This window comes from Vipera ursinii (genome assembly GCF_947247035.1).
Source record: "Vipera ursinii genome assembly, chromosome: 1".
Lineage (NCBI taxonomy): Eukaryota > Metazoa > Chordata > Lepidosauria > Squamata > Viperidae > Vipera > Vipera ursinii.
Genome location: NC_139512.1, coordinates 321,517,446 through 321,541,051, shown reverse-complemented (window position 1 = coordinate 321,541,051; position 23,606 = coordinate 321,517,446). Strand labels below are relative to the sequence as shown.

The window sequence follows — 23,606 nt, the reverse complement described above, 5'->3', positions numbered from 1 at the left end:
AATTAAAATGAAATATAAGATCAATTTTAGTTTTTAACCTGGCCTCATTCATTACTTTTTGGGAAACCATCCTGACATGTTATTCAAAGAAGTACTGTTGGAGATGTAACTATTTATATTATACTCTACTGGTCATTGCATACTTGGCTTATATCCAGCCTTATTAAGAATTAAGAAGGAATTAAGAAGGAAAACAATGACTCTTTTCCAGTTCTCAGAAAAATACTCTGCTCTTTTAAGTCTTATCTGAAAGAGTTCACAATGGCCTGCCACACCCTACTTACAGGCAAATTCAGTCACAAAGCTTTTTGCCACCTTATGCTGAATGAAAGAAGCCTAAGCCTTCCTCCCAACACTGAAATTGCAAATGGGGAAGGGTGGGTACAATTCTTCAACTCCAAAGATGAGTAAACACCTGAATACTTTTTCTTTAATTATATCCTTACTTTGTACAAGCGAAACACCTTGATTCTGAGCTGCCAATGTAATTCAATTACTATAAACACACTGGATTCACAACTCACATTGTTTTAATGTGGTTGGTTGTATCTTAGTGGGTTGTGTGAAGGAAGAAAGCTGTTTGAAAAACTTAGAAATGGTCCATTTGATATAAGCAAAACAAAACAGAAGTTGGTTTGACTCAGTACACAACTGCAAAATTCGCAACTTAACCTTAAAAACATTTGTTGTTAGTTGCAAAGTCGTGTCCGACCCATTGCGACCCCATCAACAACGTTCCTCCAGGTCTTCCTGTCCTCTACCATCTTCTGGAGTCTATTTAAACTCACGCCTACTGCTTCAGTGACTCCATCCAGCCACCTCATTCTCTGTTGTCCCATTCTTCTCTTGTCCTCAACCTTTCCCAGCATTAGGCTCTTCTCCAGTGAGTCCGTCCTTCTCATTAGGTGGCCAAAGTATTTGAATTCCAACTTCAAGATCTGGCCTTCTAAAGAGCAGTCAGGGTTGTTCTCCTCTAGGACTGACCGGTTTGAACGCCTTGCAGTCCAAGGGACTCGCAGGAGTATTCTCCAGCACCACAGTTCAAAGGTCTCAATTCTTTGGCGCTCAGCCTTTCTTATGGTCCAACTTTCACAGCCATACATTGCAACTGGGAAGACCATAGCCTTGACTATATGCACTTTTGTTGGCAGGGTGATGTCTCCGCTTTTTAGTGTGCTATCTAGATTTGCCATGGCTTTCCTCCCTAGGAGCAAGCGTGTTTTTAATTTCTTGGCTGCAGTCCCCATCTGCGATGATCTTGGAGTCCAGGGAAATAAAATCTGTCACTACCTCCATTTCTTCCCCATCTATTTGCCAGGAATTGAGAGGGCCGGATGCCATGATCTTGGTTTCCTTAATGTTAAATTTCAAGCCAACTTTTGCACTCTCCTTCTTCACCCGGCTCTTTAGTTCCTCTTCACTTTCTGCCATTAGAGTGATATCATCTGCGTATCTTAGGTTGTTGATATTTCTCCCGGCAATCTTAATTCCAACTTTTGATTCATCTAACCCTGCCTTTCTCATGATGTGCTCTGCATATAAATTAAATAGGCAGGGCGACAGTATACAGCCTTGCCCGACTCCTTTCCCAATTTTGAACCAATCAGTGGTTCAGTGTCCAGTTGTCACTGTTGCTTCTTGACCCGCATATAGGTTTCTCAAGAGACAAATAAGATGGTCTGGTACTCCCATCTCTTTAAGAACTTGCCACAGTTTGTGATGATCCACACAATCAAATGCTTTAGCATAGTCAATGAAGCAGAAGGAGATGTTTTTCTGGAACTCTCTAGCTTTCTCCATGATCCAGCGTATGTTGGCAATTTGATCTCTAGTTCCTCTGCCTCTTCGAAATCCTGTTTGTACTTCTGGTATTTCTCGATCCACATACTGCTGGAGTCTAGCTTGTAGGAGTTTAAGCATGACTTTACTAGCATGTGAAATGAGTGCAATGGTGCGATAGTTTGAACATTCTTTGGCACTGCCTTTCTTTGGAATTGGAATGTAAATTGACCTTTTCCAATCCTGTGGCCACTGTTGAGTTTTACAAATTTGCTGGCAAATTGAGTGTAGCACTTTTACTGCATCATCTTTTAAAATTTTGAATAGCTCAGCTGGAATACTGTCACCTCCAATAACTTTGTTGTTGCTCAGCTTTCCTAAGGCCCACTTCACTTCACATTCTAGGATGTCTGGCTCAAGGTCAGCGACCACCTCATTGTGGTTATCAAGGACGTTAAGCTCATTCTTGTATAGTTCTTCTGTGTAATTTTGCCACCTCTTCTTAATCTCTTCTGCTTCTGTTAGGTCCCTGCCATTTTGGTCCTTTTATCATGCCTATTTTTGCATGAAACGTTCCCTTCATCTCTCCAATTTTCTTGAAGAGATCTCTGGTCCTCCCTATTCTATTGTTTTCTTCTATTTCTTTGCATTGTTCATTTAAGAACAATGCAAAGAAATCTTTTCTAGCTATTCTCTGGAATTCTGCATTCAATTGGGCGTATCTTTCTTTTTCTCCCTTGCCTTTTGCTTCCCTCCTTTCTTCAGTTATTTGCAAAGCTTCCTCAGACAGCCATTTTGCTTTCTTGCATTTTTTTTTCTTTGGGATGGTTTTAGTTGCTACCTCTTGTACAATGTTGCGAACCTCCATCCGTAGTTCTTCAGGCACTCTGTCTATCAGATCTAATTCCTTAAATCTATTTGTCACCTCTACTGTATATTTATCAGGGATATGATTTAGTTCATACCTGAGTGGCCTAGTGCTTTTCCCTACTTTCTTAGTTTAAGCCTAAATTTTGGAAACGAGAAGTTCCTGGTCTGAGCCACAGTCAGCTCCTGGTCTTGTTTTTACTGACTGTATAGAGCTTCTCCATCTTTGGCTGCAAAGCACATAGTCAATCTGATTTCTGTGTTGACCGTCTGGTGATGTTCATGTGTAGAGCCGTCTCTTGGGTTGTTGGAAAAGAGTGTTTGCTATGACCATCGTATTCTCTTGACAAAATTCTATTAGCCTGTGCCCTGCTTCATTTTGTACTCCAAAGCCAAACTTGCCTATTATTCCAGCTATCTTTTAGCTTCCTACTTTAACATTCCAATCCCCCACGATAAGAACATCATTTTTTGGTGTTAGTTCTATAAGGTGCTGTAGGGCTTCATAAAACCGGTCAGTTTCATCCTCTTCAGCACTGGTGGTTGCGTCATAGACGTGGACTACTGTGATATTGAATGGTTTGCCTTGGATTCGAACTGAGATCATTCTGTCATTTTGGCGATTGTATCCCAGTATTGCTTTTCCTACACTTTTATTGACTATGAAGGCTACTCCATTTCTTCTGAGGGATTCTTGCCCACAGTAGTATACCTGATGGTCATCTGAATTAAATTCACCCATTCCTGTTCATTTTAGTTTGCTGATTCCTAAGATGTCGATGTTCAGTCTTGTCATCTCTTGTTTGACCACGTCCAGCTTTCCTTGATTCATGGATCTTACATTCCAGGTTCCTATGGAGAAAAAATCTTTACAGCATCGGACTTTCCTTTCACCACCAGACACATCCACAGCTGAGCGTCCTTTCGGCTTTGGACCAGTCGCTTCATTCTTTCCGGCGCTACTAATACTAGCCCTCTGCTCTTCCCCAGTAGCATATTGGACGCCTTCCGACCTGAGGGGCTTATCTTCCAGCGTCATATCTATTTGCCTTTTGGTACTGTCCATGGGGTTTTCATGGCAAAGATACTGGAATGGGTTGCCATTTCCTTCTCCAGTGGGTCACGTTTTGTCAGAACTCTCTGCTATGACCTGTCCGTCTTGGGTGGCCCTGCACAGCATAGCTCATAGCTTCATTGAATTACGCAAGCCCCTTCGCAACGACAAGGCAGTAATCCATGAAGGGGCTTAAAAACATAACGCCTATAAATATAATTACCTCCAAATATATTATGGCTTAACATGATGAATTCGCTTCCACAATGTATTAAGGCAATGACTGAATTCCCAAAACAGTAAACTGTGAATTAACAAACAATACAGGTAGTCCTCGAGTTACGAATGTCATGGAGCCTGCCAATTACATTTGTAAACTGAGGAGTCTGTGGAGTGAATCATATAAAATGAACATGAAAACTCCCTTTTGCCTACACATTCGCTAATTCATTGCGCAGGTTAAGTGCACATGAGGTATCTCGGGGGGAAGGCCATGGGGGGGGACTAGTGATGGAACAGGCCACCTGCTTAAGACCACCCAAGGCCTCTTCCGATCCACTGAGATACCTCATGCTCCCCACAATTGTTTTTACCCCCCATCCTGCTGTACCGGGTCACAGGCCCAGTGCTTATGGAGACTCAGCAGGGTAGGAATAAGCAGGGTGAATGTTGTGCTACAACATTCATAACCTTGTGACTGTGTTGTAAGTACTTGGGGGGATGTATGTCGCAACTTTGAATGGTCACTAAGTGAACTGTCGTAACTCAAGGATTACAGGTAGTTTAGCCCATTGTGTGAACAAATCTAGCACATTATGTGAACCCAGCCTTTATGTCTTCAATGCTCTTCGACTACATCCAAGCTGCAGAAGTATTCAGGCTTGTTCTTAAATTTTCATTCTAAGAGATAGAACCTCATTCTGTTGAGGACAAAGGAAGATATATTCAGCAATATCATCCCAAATTTGCTGGCTCGTAATGCAGGTAATCTCCACAACTAATTACTGTTACCAAGAGAACTATATGGATCCATACACCTTTCCTTTGAGAGCTCAGGTTGAGATACATGGTGCTTCTTCCTCAAACCCAAAGTTTGAATTTCCTTTGGTAAGGCTGGATTTGAACCTGCAATTCCAATCAACTCATTACCTCAATACCTAATTACCTTATTATTTTTTAAATTGTAGGCAACATACTAGATTTTATGTTGTTTTAAACCTTCATACTGATGACAACCTTGCAATATTTCACCATGATAGTAGCATCTGAAGGAAAACACATCATCCAAAATGATAGTGTATATTTAAAATTATTCCTTTTAATCTGAACTATACAAAACATATGCCCATCATAAATAAATGCAACATACTGTCCAATTAAGGCTCTGCCTTTCTATTCTAAATCTTTCACAGTCAAAAACATCTATTACAGCACACTGAATATTTGCCATGTGACTGATTTTCACAGGTGGCTTACGTGTGGGGTTCAATCAAGTAAAGATAGAAAAGATAAGTCTTATCTACATGACACTGAGCAATGGAGAACTTAAAAGTTGGCCACCAGTATCTTGAATTGGACCCAGAAGCAAACTAGTAATTAATCACATCACAGGTGTTAGCACTGTCCAATCTGCTACCTTGCCACAAACAAAATAGAAACTATATATATGGAGAAGATCTGCCAGCTGCAGGTATCAAGTTGTCTATCTAAATATATAATCCAGGGTTTAAATTTTAAGACTTTTGTTTAGAGTTTTTTCAGTCAGTAGAAATCTGGCCATGCTGAGGCTTGGAGGCACCTGATGCTACACAACAGTTCTGTCTGGCCTGAGAACCAGTAATTCCTGACATACCAGTTTAAGCTCTTAAAGATTGGGAAAAACTTGTACCACAAATCTTGGAAAACCTCTAACGTTTAGCATTAACAGTACTGAGCTGGGTGGAACAAGGGCTGCCTGGGGAGAAGGTAGCTTCATAGGTATAGAAATGAGAGAGAAACTGGTAGTGAAGCTGAGGATGGAACTGAAAGGCATACCGTATTTTCCGGCATATAAGACGACTTTTTAACCCATGAAAATCTTCTCAAAAGTTGGGGGGTCGTCTTATACGCCCAGTCGTCTTATATGCTGGAAAATAGTACATAAATCAATCGAGTGCCCCCGTTCTTGCAAAGCAACTTCAAGCCTCCTTAGTCCAGTCCCCCCTCCAACGTGACTCTCCCTTCCCACCCCCAAGAGCCTCTAAGCCCCTTCCCCTCCCCCTTGCAAACGCCAGACCCCGGGAGCTCTTGCGTTTATTCCAAAGGGTGGGTGGAAGGAAAAGCCCCTTTTGGCTCCGGCGTGGCTGCAAGTCGACGAGCCTGGGAAGGCACGCCCTCCCCTCTCACTGTGGAGGAAGCAGGGCAGGCTGGCGTCGGGCAAGAGCCGGCAGGGCAGTCCTGCGCGCGCTCCCCGGCTGCTAAGGAGTCCTCGGGGAGCCGTGGCAGGCGCCTCACACCCTTCCCTCTTGAGGCGGCACCGGCGGAGCTGTCCGGCGTCGGGCGGGAACCGGCAGGGCTTTGCACCATCTGCATCAGACGGGTCTGAATCGGGCTTGTGTCGGACACTTGGCAACTGGCATGTAAGTATTTTCCAGCGTATAAGACGAAAAATCTTGAAAATCTTCTCAAAAGTCAGGGGTCGCCTTATACGCCCAGTCGTCTTATACACCGGAAAATACGGTAATCTCATTTCCAGCTGTTCAATTCATGCAAATGTCATTTGTTATCACAGCTTTTGTGGGTACAAATATTTATCATTTGAACTCTATCAAGGGAACATTCACAGCATTCTATCCTTCCATTTCACCCCAGCCCACCAAACAACAATCACCTTATGACGTAGACTGAACTGAGAGACAGACATTGCTCTAAAGTTACTCTTACCAATTAGGTTTTTTTTAATTGGGGCAGTATATTTTTTAATTGGGGCAGTAAATACATACTCACCCACTGAGCTTTTACACCTTAGAACTGACCAACACACTAACTTCTAAACCACATGGGTTGTACGTGATGATTAAAAGATGTCAGGCTGTCCAAACAGAATGTAACTGCCTTACATTTACAAGGAGCAGTTTCCTCAACTAGGTCTCTCTCAGATGCACTGACGCTATAATGATTAGGCTGTCTAATCAATATAATTTGAAGTCCCAACATATCTGGAAGGCACCTGGTTTAGCAAAACCAGCATAAGGTAACAAAGACCCCAAAACAATCCATATTTGTTTATGTTCTACTAAACACTTGAATCAAGGGTTCCAATAAAGAAAACAGGTTTACGGTAATTAAAAAAACACATGTAAACAACTTTAATCTCACCTTGCCATGGCTTCTCTCCACCTTTCGGAAACACTTATTCAGAGAAAGATTATGCCGGACGGAGTTCTTCCAGCCAGTAGGAGCCGTAGCAAAGTATGGGAAGCGTTCCAGAATCCAGCTGTAAATTTCTTTCACTGGCAAGCTTTTATTAGGAGAATGTTCAATTGCCATGTATATAAGAAGGCTGAAAGAATACGGGGGCTTAGATGTGGCAGATTTCTTCTTCGGATTAGAATAGCAGGAGGATGGATATGTTGGCACATTATCCCCCTCAATATCATACAGAGGACTAACAACTGGAAGACCTTCACTTCCCAGGCTGAAGTTCGTTAGGAGATTACTATTTTCATGCAGCCAGTTCAAATTGGTGAGCTCATCGTCTGCTACTTCACTATCCACAGCTGTGGCCTTTGGTCGAGCAGCATCACCTGCCTCCGGCAAGCTTCCCATTCTTTGGATATGCCTTAGACCTGCTGCTTTTTCTACTGGTGTTTCAGCTTTCTTATCCGGAGTCATTCCTGTTACTGGACCCATTTAATCTTGTAGGCCTAGACATAAAAATAAAATATTAAGCATTAAAAGAGAGGTTGTTAGTGGCCCTATTTTAGTCTGATCACTGGATCATCTAGTTCAGTATTATCTAAGATTTCTATTTTAACAAATCTTCATCTATATTTTTTACAAAATATCTGACAAAAATGGGATACAGATACTCCTTGTTTACTGATTGCCTTGCTTAGCAATTTTTCCCAGTTACAACGATGATGAAAAAGTACCTTTATGACAAACCCTCCATTTACAACTTTCAAAGGTCTGTGAAGCAAATAAAAGTTTATTTATTTATTTAGAAAATTTATATTGCTGCCTATTTGCTCACAGCGACTCTGGGTAGCTTACAAACAATAAAAACACAGTATAAAAATAATAAAAAACCAATAACACACACACCCCTCCAAGTTGAAATAAGATCATGAGCGCACAGTCAGTTTCACTTAAGGATCACTTTGTTTAATGTCTGAGTTGCCAAACCCAATTGTGGTCACTAAATGAAGACTACTTGTAGTTTTATTAATGGTGAAATAGTGATTTATTTAGTTTTGAATCATGTGATAGTCAGGATTCTTGGCTTTCAAAAAAAGGGCATTTCACAGCAAAAATACCCCTCATCTTCACAAGAGTGTGGACTGCTGCTTCTTGGCAGTATTTCTGCCAAGACTCTGCAGCCACATAAATATTTTTTATTATTTATTAAATTTATATGCCCCCAATCTCACTAACAAAGCAAATCATATGACCAATATTGATTCTCCATGTGGCCATTCTAGAAAAGACTGCAAAGAAAAAACCTCTACAAAGTTTTCCATTCCTTAGTGCTTAGAGGATATTGTTGCTACAAAAAGAAAATCAAGAGCTAATAGCACCCACAGAGCAAAAATTCCAAATGGTAAAATATAGTTATTCTGGTAATTATGATTATAACATTTACCATCCTAACAGCTTGAACATTCAAAGCAGACAAGCTAATTACTTCAGCAACTAGTATGAACTTGCAAGGTAGATCAGGATTATTAAAACACTAAAACATCCATTATCTAATCCAAAATCCACACAAGCAACACTTTTATTTAGTTAGCAATGTTCACAAAATATTTGCAAACTTTTAAGTTTCCAGGAACTTTATCTTAGGCAAGATAATAAAAACCTACTGTATAATGCCAACCAAAATTCAGTTAATGCAAGGCTAGCATACCCACAGTTGAGGCTAGCACATCTGTGATTGTCCTTGAGGTTTTAGAGGCCAGAAGGGCACAGCTTGGCATGGCCAACTCGCTGCGAAACAACTTGTCATTGGACAATTCAACAAATAAAAAAGCTAAATTAATTTTCACAGAACCTTGGCAATAATAATAAAATAAAGTCAATTCAGAAATGCAAAAGTTACAATAGTTTCGACAAAAACGTGGTCACTAATAATAAAAGTAACTGGATGAAACAATACAGGATTGAATTGTCCCTTGGCGAGTTGTCCCAGACCTGGTAGAGCAGGAGTCCCCAACCCTGGTCCATGGACCAATACCAGTCCATGGCCCATTGGGAACTGGGCCGTGCAAGCAGTGGGCAAGTGCACAAAGCTCCATTTGATAGCCCCCAGTCCACAGAGCCAGAAAGGTTGCGGACCTCTGCTTTAAAGGCTAATCATGGTTTGAGCAAAATGGAGAAAAGGAAGATTCTGCTGGAGAAAGCTCAGAAAAGATGAGATTCATTTTGAAGAACTACAGCAGTACTGGAGATATGGGTTTATCTTCCAGCATGTCCTTTGTTTGCTTGTTGTATATATTTTAAATATTTATGAGATCTGTAATCCATTAGAAAGCAATAAAAATGCTAAAACCACACAAAAAAATGACTGAAAGGTAGTATTAATAACAATGTTGCTACAACTTCCTGGTTGTATGTCAAAGATGTTTTTGTCAGTGTAGGCTTATTCTTTAGAAATTATATTTAGAATTTTTTTTTGTTTTATTTTGCTTTCTATAACTACTCTGTGACTTTGCAAAAATACATGTAAGTTGTAAACATGTTTTTTAATTTTTTTACTGTTATATTTCATTCATAGACGTATAAAAATTATGTTTAAACATTTTCATTGCCTATTTCCATCAAGCTGGGACCTATTATCTTATTTTCCATAGAAATATCAGTCTGAATTCTGCAAATTCAAATAATATGACCATTTCATGGGATTCATTATCAGTACTAATTGACATCTACCTGTAGTTTATGTATTAAACTCCATAATGTGCTTAGGTTGCTAGTTTAGTTAGCCTTTTATAGCCATAAATAAAAAGAAACTCCCCCTATCTTCCCAGTTATTCCATCTGTTAATAATTCTTACAGCAAATACAAGTTCTTCGTCTAATAATATTAAAACTGGAAGAATCTCTCAAGTGTCTTCCCTGTGGAGTTAGCTGCGATTTCCCAAAAGGCACAGGTGGTGATGGTGGTGTCATGACAAAAATTTATTATGCACTCCTCTGATTTTGAGAGAAATCAGAAATACAGCGAATTAGCTTATCATTTTCATCTCAGAGTTAATGTTCAGCTTTCACTGGCAACATGGCTTCCATTTAGAGCAGAGTGAAGACGGATCCACATCATCTGTAATACAACAGGGAGTCATTTAAAGAACTATAGGTTGTCTTGATGGAAATGCACCATCATTCTGAAGAAAAAATACTTAAAGTGCAGGGTATGAAGTGAGAAAAATTTGGCCATGGAAAGTGTTAACTGGTTTACGCATAAAAATACTAATGGACTAACTGTACATGATGTTGCTAATACTCACCTGCACTGTGGTTTGGCAGTATAATCTGCTTATTTTTCAAAATAAAGGACTTAAAAGATAATGCATATAACCTTTAAGCATATTAAACTTCCAAGAATCAATAATAAAAGTAGTAGATCTATCAATTAAATAACTAAATGCTGCATAACTGAGACGATGGCTAGTCACAACATATACACCATGTTTACACAATTCCACTTTGATGTCCTCATTTTAGGTATTCTTTGCTGTCAAAATCTGATTTACCAACATTGAAACACCTTCTATAGCCTATATACACTAGTCTGTGGGAGTCTTTGGTGCTCTCTGAGCTTGGTTATTTGCTTACAGGCATTTCATTATTCAAATAGTGGCTGTTGTACTGATCAGTGCATTGATATTACCTATTGGGTAATGAAATTTGTGCAAGCAAACAACCAAACTCAGAGATCACCAAGGACTCCATATCCTCGTCTGTTGGATGTATCAAGCTCTTAAAAAATAGAAGCCCTTCCAGAAAGATGGTTGGATCATAAGTAAATTTAATGCACCGTACATTTGTGAGCGCCTGTTACTCGTCCCAGCTTCTGCCAACCTAGCAGTTCGAAAGCACGTAAAAATGCAAGTAGAAAAATAGGGACCACTACGGTGGGAAGGTAACAGCGTTCCATGTGCCTTTGGTGTCTAGTCATGCCGGCCACATGACCACAGAGACGTCCTCGGACAAGTGCTGGCTCTTCGGCTTTGAAACGGAGATGAGCACCAGCCCCTAGAGTCGGAAACGACTAGCATGCATGTGCGGGGGAACCTTTACCTTACATTTGTGACATTAAAGTGTGAACTGAAAAAGTCTAATAAACATCGACATTTTTGCTAATCAAGCTCAGTATTATTGGACCCAGTCAAAGATGCCTCCATTTGAATATAAGGAATTATTTTTTGTATATAAGAATGGGAAGGATAAACTCTGTAATACACAGCTTTTCTCTAAATTAAAACACCATAAAACTTTTACCACAAATGTATTAAACTTGTAACTTACAACAGAGCTGCAACACCATGCTTGCTGGTTTGCTGTAACCCACCTTGATTAAATTCTGCATCAAAGACATTTGGTAAGCTGTAAAGCAGCAGAATTTATATTCTTTCTCTACATAAAAGAAATACTGTCTTCATTTCACAGTAGGAACCTAGAGCACATCAGTGTGAATCAAACAGAGTTATGACATCTAATCAAGTGCAGGTTTCTATAGCAATGGCACTGTGATTTCTTCAAACCTAACTGGCAGCTGATTTGTGGCAAAATACACCATACTTTACATATGTGAACATCCACAGAAGAAAAAGCATTCTGGGAGGTTGCTGTTTTTACCATCTTGTTTCTCTCCCACGTACTGAACTGATAGAGGGCTGATTTTCTCACAATAACGAAGGGTTTTTAATTCTAGCTACCTAGTAGTTTCTCTCCACCTGCAATGTTATTCTTTGCCACATAGAACTGATAAAGCCATTTAGCTTCAAACAGCTTGGAAGGAATATTCTTAGCCAAAAACTGTTCCTTTTCACAACTTCTTTTTACTGTCTCAAATACCTAAAAATTGCCATGCAATATAAATCCAGCTGCTGCTGTTTTATTATTTCATATATAATTTTTGAAATACTGATTTTACATACATTTCAGAAGCATTTCTACCTACACAACAGATTCATGATAAAGTATTTCATTTCAAATTTTCAAAGAGTTATTGTGCATTCCTGTTTTCCAAGCCCTTAGGTTTCATTGTTAGTCATGATGTCTGTACTAAGCAAGTAACAGTAGACCATACTTGAATAGACTGGAAAACCTATTCAGTGTTAACCTTTGAGCCAGGTATGCAAAAAGTAGAAAGAACAAAAGAACTTTTAATATAACACATTAATATAGTGCAACAGACATAAAACTAATTCAGGTTGTGTCCTGTTCATTATTTAGTTTGTTCTTTCCCCTTTTGTAAAAATCTCAGCCCAACACACAAAAGTTTAAAGGTTCTGCCAAATCAAAATGGCACATCTCCGCACTATGCTATGATTTCAAACTAGCTTCAAAGTACAATCCAAGTCAGCCCTAACAAGAGTTTATTCGTGATGCCAAATTAGAAAATAAGCAAAGTGAATAAGGAGAAACAGATTGCTGAGGGAAGGTTAGAGCTACGATAGGCTCCCCACTTCATACTATAACACAGAACACAAAAAGACATTTGATCAGGTCAGATTATCTGTCCAGCCTAGTCCAGTTTCCTCCAATTAGGAACCCTCCAACTATATGTGACATCTCCCATAATTCCCATCTAATATGATCACACAAGAGTAGAATTAGAAGATCCGTGGTCCAATTGGGAGGGTATCACATAGAGAAGGGCTAGCTGTTCCAGTTCAAACAAATGTTCTTGAATTGGAAACGACTTTTCAGTGCACCCAAGCAACTGAGCATTTCTCTCCCCCTGCTTGTTTGTGAGAGTCAGTGTGACTTTTTTTTTCTTGAAAAGCCAAATACAGCTTTGGAAATGCCAAGCTGAACTAGTACCAAGGGTAATTATCAAATTCCTAATTATTTTCATTATATATGTTTTAAAAATCCACATTACAAAGCTTTGCCCAAGAAAGTATATGTTGTCTCATGTCATGTCTTAGGTAGGAATTTTTCTTTCCAGTAGAAGAATCCTTTCACCTCCTTGCCCATAGTCTGGGCATCAGAGCCCCTCTCTGAGAGATATGGGCAGTTTAGAAATAAGAAATATAAAAAAATAAAATATAATAAATAACATCAGGCAGCCTGAGAAGGCTGAAGCTAGCAAGCGTGCTACATTCCGAACAGTGTCATGTTCAGCTTCCATGACTTCCCGCTTGCTCAGCATTGCACGTTCCAATCAGTGTCTGAACAAATGGACTGTGCCCTCATTACCAACACTTAAACCTTTGGCATGTAATGCTAGAGTGCATTATGTTACGATGCTTTTAGGGCGTGTGTGTGCAGAAGAGTGCAAGTGGGGGCAGGGAAGGAAGAGGAGGATTGTTACCAAACCTGTAATTATTAAGTGACATCACATAAAACTTGTTTTTGTTCCAGGCTGAACTGGTTTAATAAAATAAGGGAGGAATTCCATGTGAAAAACAGAGACAGCTGAAACAGCACTATAAGGCAGCAAGGACTTTCATGCACAGAGCAACCAGAACCCAAAAAGCAACAGTGAAACTTTGATGCTGTTTGGCATTATGTGAACCAAGAATATGGTGAAGTTCAGACGACATTAGAGGCTATAGTTTACTGAATAAATCACACATTAATAGACTTTTACAGTAACCTGGATGAATGACTAGAGTCATCCAACAAACTAAGCCAAATTCAAACGAGCACATGATGATTTAGCTTGATTTTAGCTCAGTCAGTACCTCTGCTTGCATACAGTATGTGTATTTTTTTTAATTCCATTTATATCCCGCCCTTCTCCGAAGACTCAGGGCGGCTTACAAGCTTAGCAGTAGCCTTCATTCTATGTATATGCCTGCTTGTTAGGGCTTTCACACACACACCCCAAGCGGCATTATTACAAAGTCAGCTTATTGCCCCCAACAATCTGGGTCCTCATTTTACCTACCTGGGAAGGATGGAAGGCTGAGTCAACCTTGAGCCTGGTGGGATGCGAACCTGCACTAATTACAGGCAGCTGGTGTTACTTAAGGAGGCATTAGCCCACTGCTCCACCAAGGCTCTTTGACAATCAGTTATACGGGTTCAACTGTATTTGAGCCTAAAACACAGAATGTTAGCTTGATCATGGAGACTGAATCTATCCTGATATTCTACACCTTGACAGTTCACTGGAGTATTTTACCTCCCAACTTTCAAAGTAGATGCAGCTTCTTTGAAATAAATGCCCATTTCATTCTGATACCTTAATGTTCTAGTGGAACCACTGCATGTTAACAGAGAAAAACCTAAATAAGCAACTTAAGCTTCATTTTGCTTAGCCATCAAGCACAAGAACAATCATTCACAGAAAGTAGGATACATTCAAGAAAAATGCAAGGTATCTAAGGCAAAGAATTATATTCATTTCTTTTTCCTTTTGTTCTCAGAATTTACCACATATCTGCTAGTATACACCACCCATCTCACTGGAGTTGCTACTGGGATCAGAGGTCAGATTTAAATTCCAAAATGCACTGCAGAGAGCCTATACTTGATTACAGTCCTACTTACACCACCATGTATCCAAGACAACTGAAGCATTATGTTCTCCTCAGGGATAAAAACCGCTCAGTTATAGGTTTAGGCAAGCTGGCTTATCAGTTGGCCAGACAAAACATGCATACTAGAATATTGCTCAGCATCAGAAAACCAAAAGATCCAAGTTATTGTTGTTTCTCTGTTGTCTGATGGCAAGACCTTCTGATAGTTAAATGAGTCTTAAGATTTTAAGCACATCCAGGACGTGCACTCAGCTTTGCCATTTGTATTATTAATGAGACATGTCAACAGTCAGGCTTTTTCCCATAAGCATCAGGTGGCTTGTCCATTTTTTAAATGGCTCATACATGCTTGTATGTACCCATCCTTTGTTGTAAACTTCATTTAGCAATTAAAAGAAAGGACTATTGAAAAACCAGCTATGAAAAATAGTCTTGGAAGTATAATGCCATTAGCAAAGAACCTAGCTAACTGGGACTTTCCACAATTGCTTCTCCTGGGTTCAAATGGCCCATGTCTTGATATGCTCAACTCTGAAAAAAGGAGAAGTTTGCCTTAAGAAGGGGGAAAAACATACAGCTAGTCCTCAACTTACAACAGTTCATTTAGTGAGCGTTTGAAGTTACAACACAAAAATTGACTCATGGCCATTTTTCACACGTAAGACCATTGCAGCATCCCCGTGGTCACGTGATCAAAATTCAGAGGCTTGGCAACTGACTCATATTTATGATGGCTGCAGTGTCCTGGGGGTCATGTGATCAGTTTTTGAGAACTTTTACAAGCCAAGTCAATGGGGCAGGTAGATTCACTTAATGACCCTTTTACTAAATTAACAATTGAAGTGATTCACTTAACAAACGTGGCAAAAAAAGGTTGTAGAATGGGGCAAAATTCACTTAACTAATGTCTCAGCAACAGAAATTTTTGGCTCAATTGTGGTCATAGGTCAAGGTCTACCTGTGTACATCTGTATGCAACAGAGTAAGGAGGTTTTTCAATGTGGACATATGGTTTTCCTTTCGAAAGCTTCTCCCCGATTTGCACGTAGCGACAATACAATCATGCCCTAGTAATCTTTTTTTTTCTTGATGTTGCTTTCCTTTTACACACAGACCACGAGTAAGATAGGCTTAAGTTCTTAACTGCATCAGTGTTAAAATAATGTTTTCCTTCTTCTTTACACACCATCTAAAGATAATAGCAAGTTACATGAAACTTACATTTATGCATTATTTTGGAGGAAAGTGAGGTGGGCAGAGCTGAAGGAGCAAATCAGTTTTTCTTTCCTCCCAATTCAAGTATGGTCAGATAACACTCCAACAGTGTAGAGAGGAAAAAGCTGCATCAGTATTAAATGCTTCAATGTCAAAATTAACAGTTAGCCTAGCTGGACTACTTTTTAGCCTAAGAATAAGTTCAACAAATTTTTCAACAAGCCATGGGTATGCAGAATATGTGACTGTTTTTCATTAAGTGATTTTTAGGGGGGGAAACAAGCAAGAAAAAAAAAGAATATTTCCAGTTAAATTTAGAGGCTCAAGTGAATCAACACCTAAACATTTCTAGTTCCTGAAACACTAACATAAATCATAGGCCAAACTAATTACATTACCAATTAAAATGTTAAATTAAAATATCCTTCAATAGCATGTCTCTTTTTTGTATATATTCAACTGAACATTTCCATTCATCCCACCAGATGTGACTTTTCAGAATATCAGGCTCAGATTCTAGCAAAACTTGGAAGAAAATAGTATGTTCTATTTTTGGACAACTATTGAGCCTGACTATAAATGTGGCCTTCTGCCAATGCACATAGCATCATTTGTTTGATAAAATGTATAACCATAGACAGGCAGTAATTTGTGATGATTTTGCTTTGCTGTATATACACACATCTACTGGAATGGATAGGGCAAATGTATGAGCACGAAGAACCAAAATATACATACAACTTGATTTGCAAGGCCATGGCTCTATTTGGAAAAACTCTGTGAAGTCTGAAAAGGCTCCAAGAATGCCTACAACCCTCCCATTTCAGTAGTGGCTGAGTACAGAATAGGGATAGTGTTTTTGGACTGCTGTTTATATCTGCAATTTTACAATTATGCTGTAAATTCTCCCACAAAATGGCTGTTTTGTCACAATGCACCCATTTCCCAGAAGACAGTACAAAGGCAGCTGACCAGAGACGTTGGGAGTCCGTAGCATGCTAATATGATAAATACATAAATTAACATGATTGTTGGTTTGGAGAATGTTTTTCTGAGATGCAGATGTACAAGATTTACAAAACAGATACAAGATGTCCAAAATTCCCAGAGGTACAAGAGAAGCTATGTCTCAAAATGCCCACAAGTCAAGAGGACTCAATCCAATAGTCCCTTCCTGTTCTTTGATTTTCTGGTGTTAATTATTCTGGTTTTGGTATCTCAGCTTTTGTACACATAGTAGCCCCACAGCGAGATAGGCGGCTAATACGTTTAATTAATAAATAAATTTCCCCATAGCAAAAAATCAGTAAGGTGTATAGGTCAGCATGCCAGACAAATTGGAAAATCATCCCTCATCCTCAGTGATGATCACTACAGCCTATGTGGTCTTAGTTCTACACATAAAGAGGAAAACACTCTCCTCCCTACTCATAATCCAGGAAAATTATCTGTTGACTTCTACTTCCCATGGGAGCTCCCTGCATAATATCAAACCTAATAAACAGTGAACTCTGTAATGTGCAAGCAGTCTATACTACAATAGTCCTAAAATGCAAAGAGGGAAGCAAGAATAGTGACCAAGAGCAACTTGTCCCCATTTTCCAACCTCTTATCCAACTAGATAAGAACCATTCCAAAAGCCTTACATCCTTTTAATTTCCTATAGAGCAAATCACTGCAACTGTTTGAGGCCCTACAAGCCCTACTTGCAAGGCCAAATAGCTCTGAGGGAGGACTATACCATATTTCGTTTCAGATTAAAAATGCAACAATTACACAGGGTAATTAATTTAACTTTATGTGACAGGCATGGACATTGATTCAAGATCTCATATTACAACATAACATGGAATAACTTACAATTGGTTTACAACTACCTACTGTATTACAGCCAACCAGATGTTTGATTCCCTCAGTTTCAAAATGGAATGAAAACATGATTTCTGCCTATATTTCAGAATGAGCAAGCAGAATAGATACTAGGCTATTAAAGTGATATCGGCCCTCTGAAACTTAAATCCTTTTATACCCAACTATGTACAGTTCCAATATTATGTCACTTCATTCAGATTTTCTGCCTTACGCTAAGAAGGAAAACAATGTCATTTTGCCTAATAAAATCTCTCTCTTCTAGGGAATGAGCCAAGTTGACTGTGAAAATGCAAAAGATACTGTCAAGATACTAGGAACAGTAATGTAAGTAGTTCATAATTACAGGCTCATATGCATCAAACATATCAAGACAATATGAGGAAACTACCTGCCAGTTTACTTTATGTCTCGATGGAGTTGAAGTATTGGACAATGTAATGTATAAAGTCAAGGAGAGAAGCAGCCTAGAACTAAGGAGAAACTTCCTGACAGAACAATTAACCAGTGGAACAACCTGCCTCCAGAAGTGGTGAGTAGTCCAACACTGGAAGTTTTTAAGAAGAAACTGGACAGCCATTTTTCTGAGATGGTATAGGGCAGGGGTAGGCAACCTTGGCTTTTTTATGACTCGTGGACTTCAACTCCCAGAATTCCTGAGCCAGCACAGCTGGCTCAGGAATTCTGAGAATTGAAGTCCACAAGTCATAAAAGAGCCGATTGCCTACCCCTGGTATAGGGTTTCCTGCCTGAGCAGGGGGTTGGACAAGATGACCTCCAAGGTCCATTCCAACTTTTTTATTATTATTATTATTATTAATTATTATTATTATTATTATTATTGATAAGAAAAACTCCAATACAAGGTCATGATTGCTCTCCTGGCATTTCCTCTGCTCCATCACATTAGTACTTATGAAGAACACATTGCCTGTGTGCTGGACAATTGTGCATTTCCCTATTACAACAGGGATTTATGTTCCCTTTGAAACATATAGATTTTTATGATTCAAAATAGTTTGGATGTGCATACTTGCTTTTCTGAATTCAATGGAACACACCTGAATGGATACATACAGCACTGTGCAAAAAGGTTTTTGGATGTTATCTACATCCTACATAATTACTGTTACTTAAGTTAATTTGTCCATGTGATTTTAAAACTTTTTATCTTCAAGGGCCTTTTCCCATATTAGCACTGGTGAAGCACTAAGATTCAAACGGGGCATGTAAACTATGATTGGAGAATATGGGGCTAGTGTGTGATGGCTCTACCCTTTACTTCTTGTGTGCCCACCTAAACCTATCCATCTCCAACCTCATTAAAAAACAAAATTTGGAAAGGATAATGGTTTCATTAGTCTTCATTTGAGTGTAGTAAAAGACCTGGATAAAATCTGGTCCTTATCACCCAGAAGGTTTGAATTTTCTAGTGAAAAAATCAGCATGTACATATGTTTTGGCCTATGTTAACTATGCATAGCAATATACACACTATTCTCAAGAACATAAGCAGAAAATTATGATTTTCTGTATGTTGCTGAATCACAACTCCAGCAGTTCACTCAAACAAGGCTGTCAGTGAAGAGATATTGAGAATTGTAGTTTATCAACATCAGAAAGGACACTGTGCCAAATCACAAAGGGGAGGGAGAATGAATGATAAAATGTGCAGTCTTGACACAAATTACATTAAAAATCAGGATACAGGTATATAAGGTGGATTGTTCCCTATATAGCAGGGGTGTCAAACTGCCGGCCTCCAGGCCAGATGCATCATAGCGAAACCGCACCCACCGCATTGCTGGCAATGGCAAAAAAGTTGCGAATGTCACAACATGTTGTGAGTTTGACACCGCTGCCATATGGTCACTGCAAACGTGCCATCATTTTGATATAAACTCAGTTTGCAACAAATGTCAACCCTTCCTTTAAAGATTGCCATTAATACTCATTATTATTACAACCAAGGCAGTCGGATAGTACACTTGCTGGTAAAGATCGTAACAAACTTTATAGGGGAAACCCTCATTCATAAGTGAAAAGAACATTATCTAATAATCTGTAATGAAAGAATTTATGAATTATACAAAGTTTTTTCCTTCTGATGGGCTGTAGCGGAAGTTGAGAAGGGTAACCAAATTCTTGCAAAAGTGAGTTTTAGTACTTAAATGTAGTGCATTCATTCAAAAATTTTATTTATCCCCATGTTCAAGATGGTTTTCAATACTAGTGAACATTGTAACAAAATGCAGTTAAAATCAAAGCCAAAATTAAAACCTATCATTATGAATAGTTGCTAAACAGTTAGTGAAAGAGGCTTTTCCCATCTTCCTAAACTGTGGCAACAAGTACACTGCTGTAGAAGTACATTCCATATTTCAACATGGGAAAACATATTCCCAGTTTCTCACTACCCAGGTTAGATATTTAAACTGTAAAGAAATTTAATGCTGTGTATTTAGGGTGTACACTAGTTCAGACTTCTCCCACTGGTGCCCTTTTACACCTGCGCAAATATGTTATAATTCTCAAGTACAACTGCTTTTTGAGATTACTAAATTTCAATACATCAGAGATGAAAATCAATGGTTTAATACAGTAACCAATTACTACGAGGAGGCACATTTAAATATATATCAACTGTGTTTTCTAATTCAAACTGATCTCTACAAAAATGCTGCAATTTTTTCATCACAAATACAATAAAAATAAACAAAACTGTAAGCAAATGGTAAACTACTTAGAACCTTATCTGGGTTCAACAGCACATAAATTGTTCTGATACATTAAAAGAATAATGTACTTTAATATAACATATATTTTAAAAGAGCAGATACACATGCACGCCTTTCACCTGCAAAATAAAATATCTGTGGAAGAGGGAAGAATACTAGCATCTTGTAGACAACAATGCAACAACCTCCAATTTGCAGAAATGGCTTCAGATGGCTTACAGTACATTGTTTTCCCCTTTCATGTTCAGGACTATTAGAAAAGAACAATAGTAGATCATTGTTTCACTAAGTTCTCTATTTCATACATAGAGAGATGGGGGGAGGGTTAAAGTGGGTTTAAAACTGAGGATGTATTTTCTAAATATTTCAAATACGTTTGCAATTGTACAGTTAACAATTTTCAAGGGGGAGATTACTACGGTATTCTTTCTACCCGTTTGCACAATCGAAACCAAACGGGTGCAAGTTTGTTTTGGGCACTTCCATTCAGTTTTATCAATAACGAGTTCGCATTACTGTATTTTTTTTTAGTAGCCGGAAGCACAGAAAAACGGCACAGAGGGAGGAGGAGGGGTTGATGCAATATTGCAGAGATGGCATGGAGGGGGTTCCTGTTCTTAAGCTCCCCTGGAGGAGGAGGAGGAGGAGGAGGAGGAGGAGCTCTACTCTTGTGTGCCTGGCTTTGTGTTGAGCTGCTTACACAGAGCCACACGCTCCCACAGTCGCCCGTGTGACCCCATGGCCGCCTCTCCCTGCGCAAGGCTTTGCCGGCCACGTGGCTGTCACAGCCTCAACCAAAATGGGGGAAGCGAAACTGGCGGAACTAAACAAATCGCAAACGATGACGGGGGGGGGAGGGGGAGGGAAATCCTCCTTTAAACTGGAAGAAACGCAACTTCCAAGAGCTAAGTTTTCTGCAATCCGGTGGTCGAGAGATTTTAGCCCGTTACAACTTCACACGGAAGAAAAAAAACAAAACTGACCAGCTTTTTCCCTTCCCACCCCCGGGTTGTTTTATTAAGGGTGTCACATTTCTGCAGTCGCTCAAGCGTTTTTTTTTCCTTCCCCATCTTTTATTACGACCGTCCGTAGAGGGAAAGGAGCAGCCACATGGCCGCGGTCTCCCACGAGAGCAACGCCAAGTCCAGGGGGAGAAGAAAGGGGGTGTTTTGCGACAGCCGAGCAGCCCGAAGGAGTCCCCAGAGCAGGGGTCTTCAAACTTGGCCCTTTTATGACTTGTGGACTTCAACTCCCAGAATTCCTCAGCCAGCGAAGCTGGCTGAGGAATTCTGGGAGTTGAAGTCCACAAGTCATAAAAGGGCCAAGTTTGAAGACCCCTGCCCCAGTCTTAAAGCCAATCCCTGATCGCGGAGAAAAGACTCGAGCCCTTCCCCACCGCCAGGGAAACTCGCCCCCCCCCCCACTCCGCCTGCCTACTCTCCGAAGCCGTAAAACTCTCCCCTCGAATAGACGCCGCAACGCCTCCGGAGCACAACTCGCAGCAGGTCGCTATCAAACGCACAAGACGCTACCCCAGCGATTTCGAGGAGATCGTTCTTCGATCAACAGGCACGATCGTCTCCGGTAGCTCCCCTAGATTCGCCAAGCAAGCCTTTCCTAGCCTGTTCGCGCGCCTTTCTAGTTTAATTTCACCTCGCGTCCCATTTGAACCGTCGGGCAGACCGATTGCTCCCCGGTGCAAATGCTAGTCAACCGAAAAGTCCTTCTTCCCCAACCTTTTGGCCTCTGCAAAACCGGCCTGGAAGAAGCCCTGCTTCGAAGCTGGTGGAAAGCGCGACCTCTCTTTCTTCTGAAGTCGCTCCTTTGAAATACTTACATCTTCCTCTCCTCCTCCCCCACCCCCAGCAAGAAGGCACAAAGCTCTGCCTTGGCCATGCAAATATTTTTCCTCCCAGATGAACAAATAGACCCTCCGGAGGTACAAACTCCCAATTTACACCGATCTTCGACTCTTCTAACATACCGCTCGACCCGATCACCTTTCCCCTCCCTCCCCCATTTGCAGCTTTTGCTCGATTCCACCCACTGCCCGGATTAAACGTTGAGCCGGAGCGCGCGGAGACACGCAAGGACGCCGGCGGCGCAATGCAATGGAAGCCTCGGCGCTACCCAGCTCACATTGTGCAACTGAGGGAAGGAAAAAAAAAAATAAAAGCACGGCGTCTTCCTCGCGCACATCTTAGCCCCCCCGCATCTGGAAATATTTATTTTTTTAAAAAAAAAAAGGAGGGAAAAGGAAAAGAGAGAAAGACTAGCTAGAACTTAGCGGTTAAAAAGATTTGGAAGTTACAAATAAATGGAAAGAAGAGAAAATGCCCAATTAGGAGGGAAAGGAAAGAAATATTTGATTCCCGCCCACTTTCCCCAGAAATAGTTAATAAAAGGAAATATTCCAACTCACTGTACTCATGAAGCAGGCGCATGGGGGGTAGGGGGTGGGGGAGAGAGGATGGGGGCACAATATGGCAGCAGTAGCAGCAATATGGGAAATGTGTCACAGAACAGCAGCGTCGCCGCCTCTGGCTTTCCCTGCCCTGCAAGCAGCAATAGCAGCGGCGGAGCCACCTCCTCCCTCTGTCTCCCCATAGCAACAAGGCGTCCGAGCCATTAACTCCTCCTCCTTCTCCTCTTCCCGCATGCTAACCTTCCTTGCTCACCGCCAACTTTCGCCTCCCTTTATTGTAAATGGGCCGATTTCCTTCCCTCGCTTCTCCTGGGACAGAAGAGCCGAATCCATTCGAAAGGAAAAGGGTGGGCTGGTATTTTTTGTCGGGGGGGGGAGGCGTTTAGTTAATGTTAATGCCTGTTAAGTATGCACAACAACCGGCATCCCCGTGGTCCTCTGAAGAAAAAAGGAAAAGGCATGGAATTCCTCTAGTTCCCCCCACAGCTTGACCTTGAATCAGTTCATTCAGGGAACATCTTGAAAGTTTTGTCTATTACAAAAGTGGAATTAATCTATTGTTGGAATTGACCATATCATCGAGAGAAGGAAGTAGAAGAGTTCAGTTATAAAAGCAAAAACAGGGCCAGGGACTGAGTGTGGAACAGATCACAAATTGATCACAGGCAAGTTCCAAGAAAGCCAACCAATTTCCATGGCATGATCTTCACTGTATCAGGAGAACATCAGGAAGTCCTGAACCTCACT

The 23,606-nt window shown here is 40.3% G+C and overlaps 1 protein-coding gene across 1 annotated transcript in view; it reads right to left on the bottom strand.

Annotated features, from left to right (window-relative positions):
- Positions 1-22,968, bottom strand: part of FOXN2 (forkhead box N2) — a 51,346-nt gene extending 28,378 nt beyond the window's left edge. Inside the window, exons 1-2 of the mRNA XM_083371848.1 lie at positions 22,857-22,968; positions 7,058-7,605 (exon numbers count right to left, since the gene is read on the bottom strand). Of these exons, the coding sequence (XP_083227974.1) occupies positions 7,058-7,591 (534 nt within the window). The 5' untranslated portion in view covers positions 7,592-7,605; positions 22,857-22,968. The remainder of the gene's footprint in view (positions 1-7,057; positions 7,606-22,856) is intronic.
- Positions 22,969-23,606: the final 638 nt, after the last annotated feature.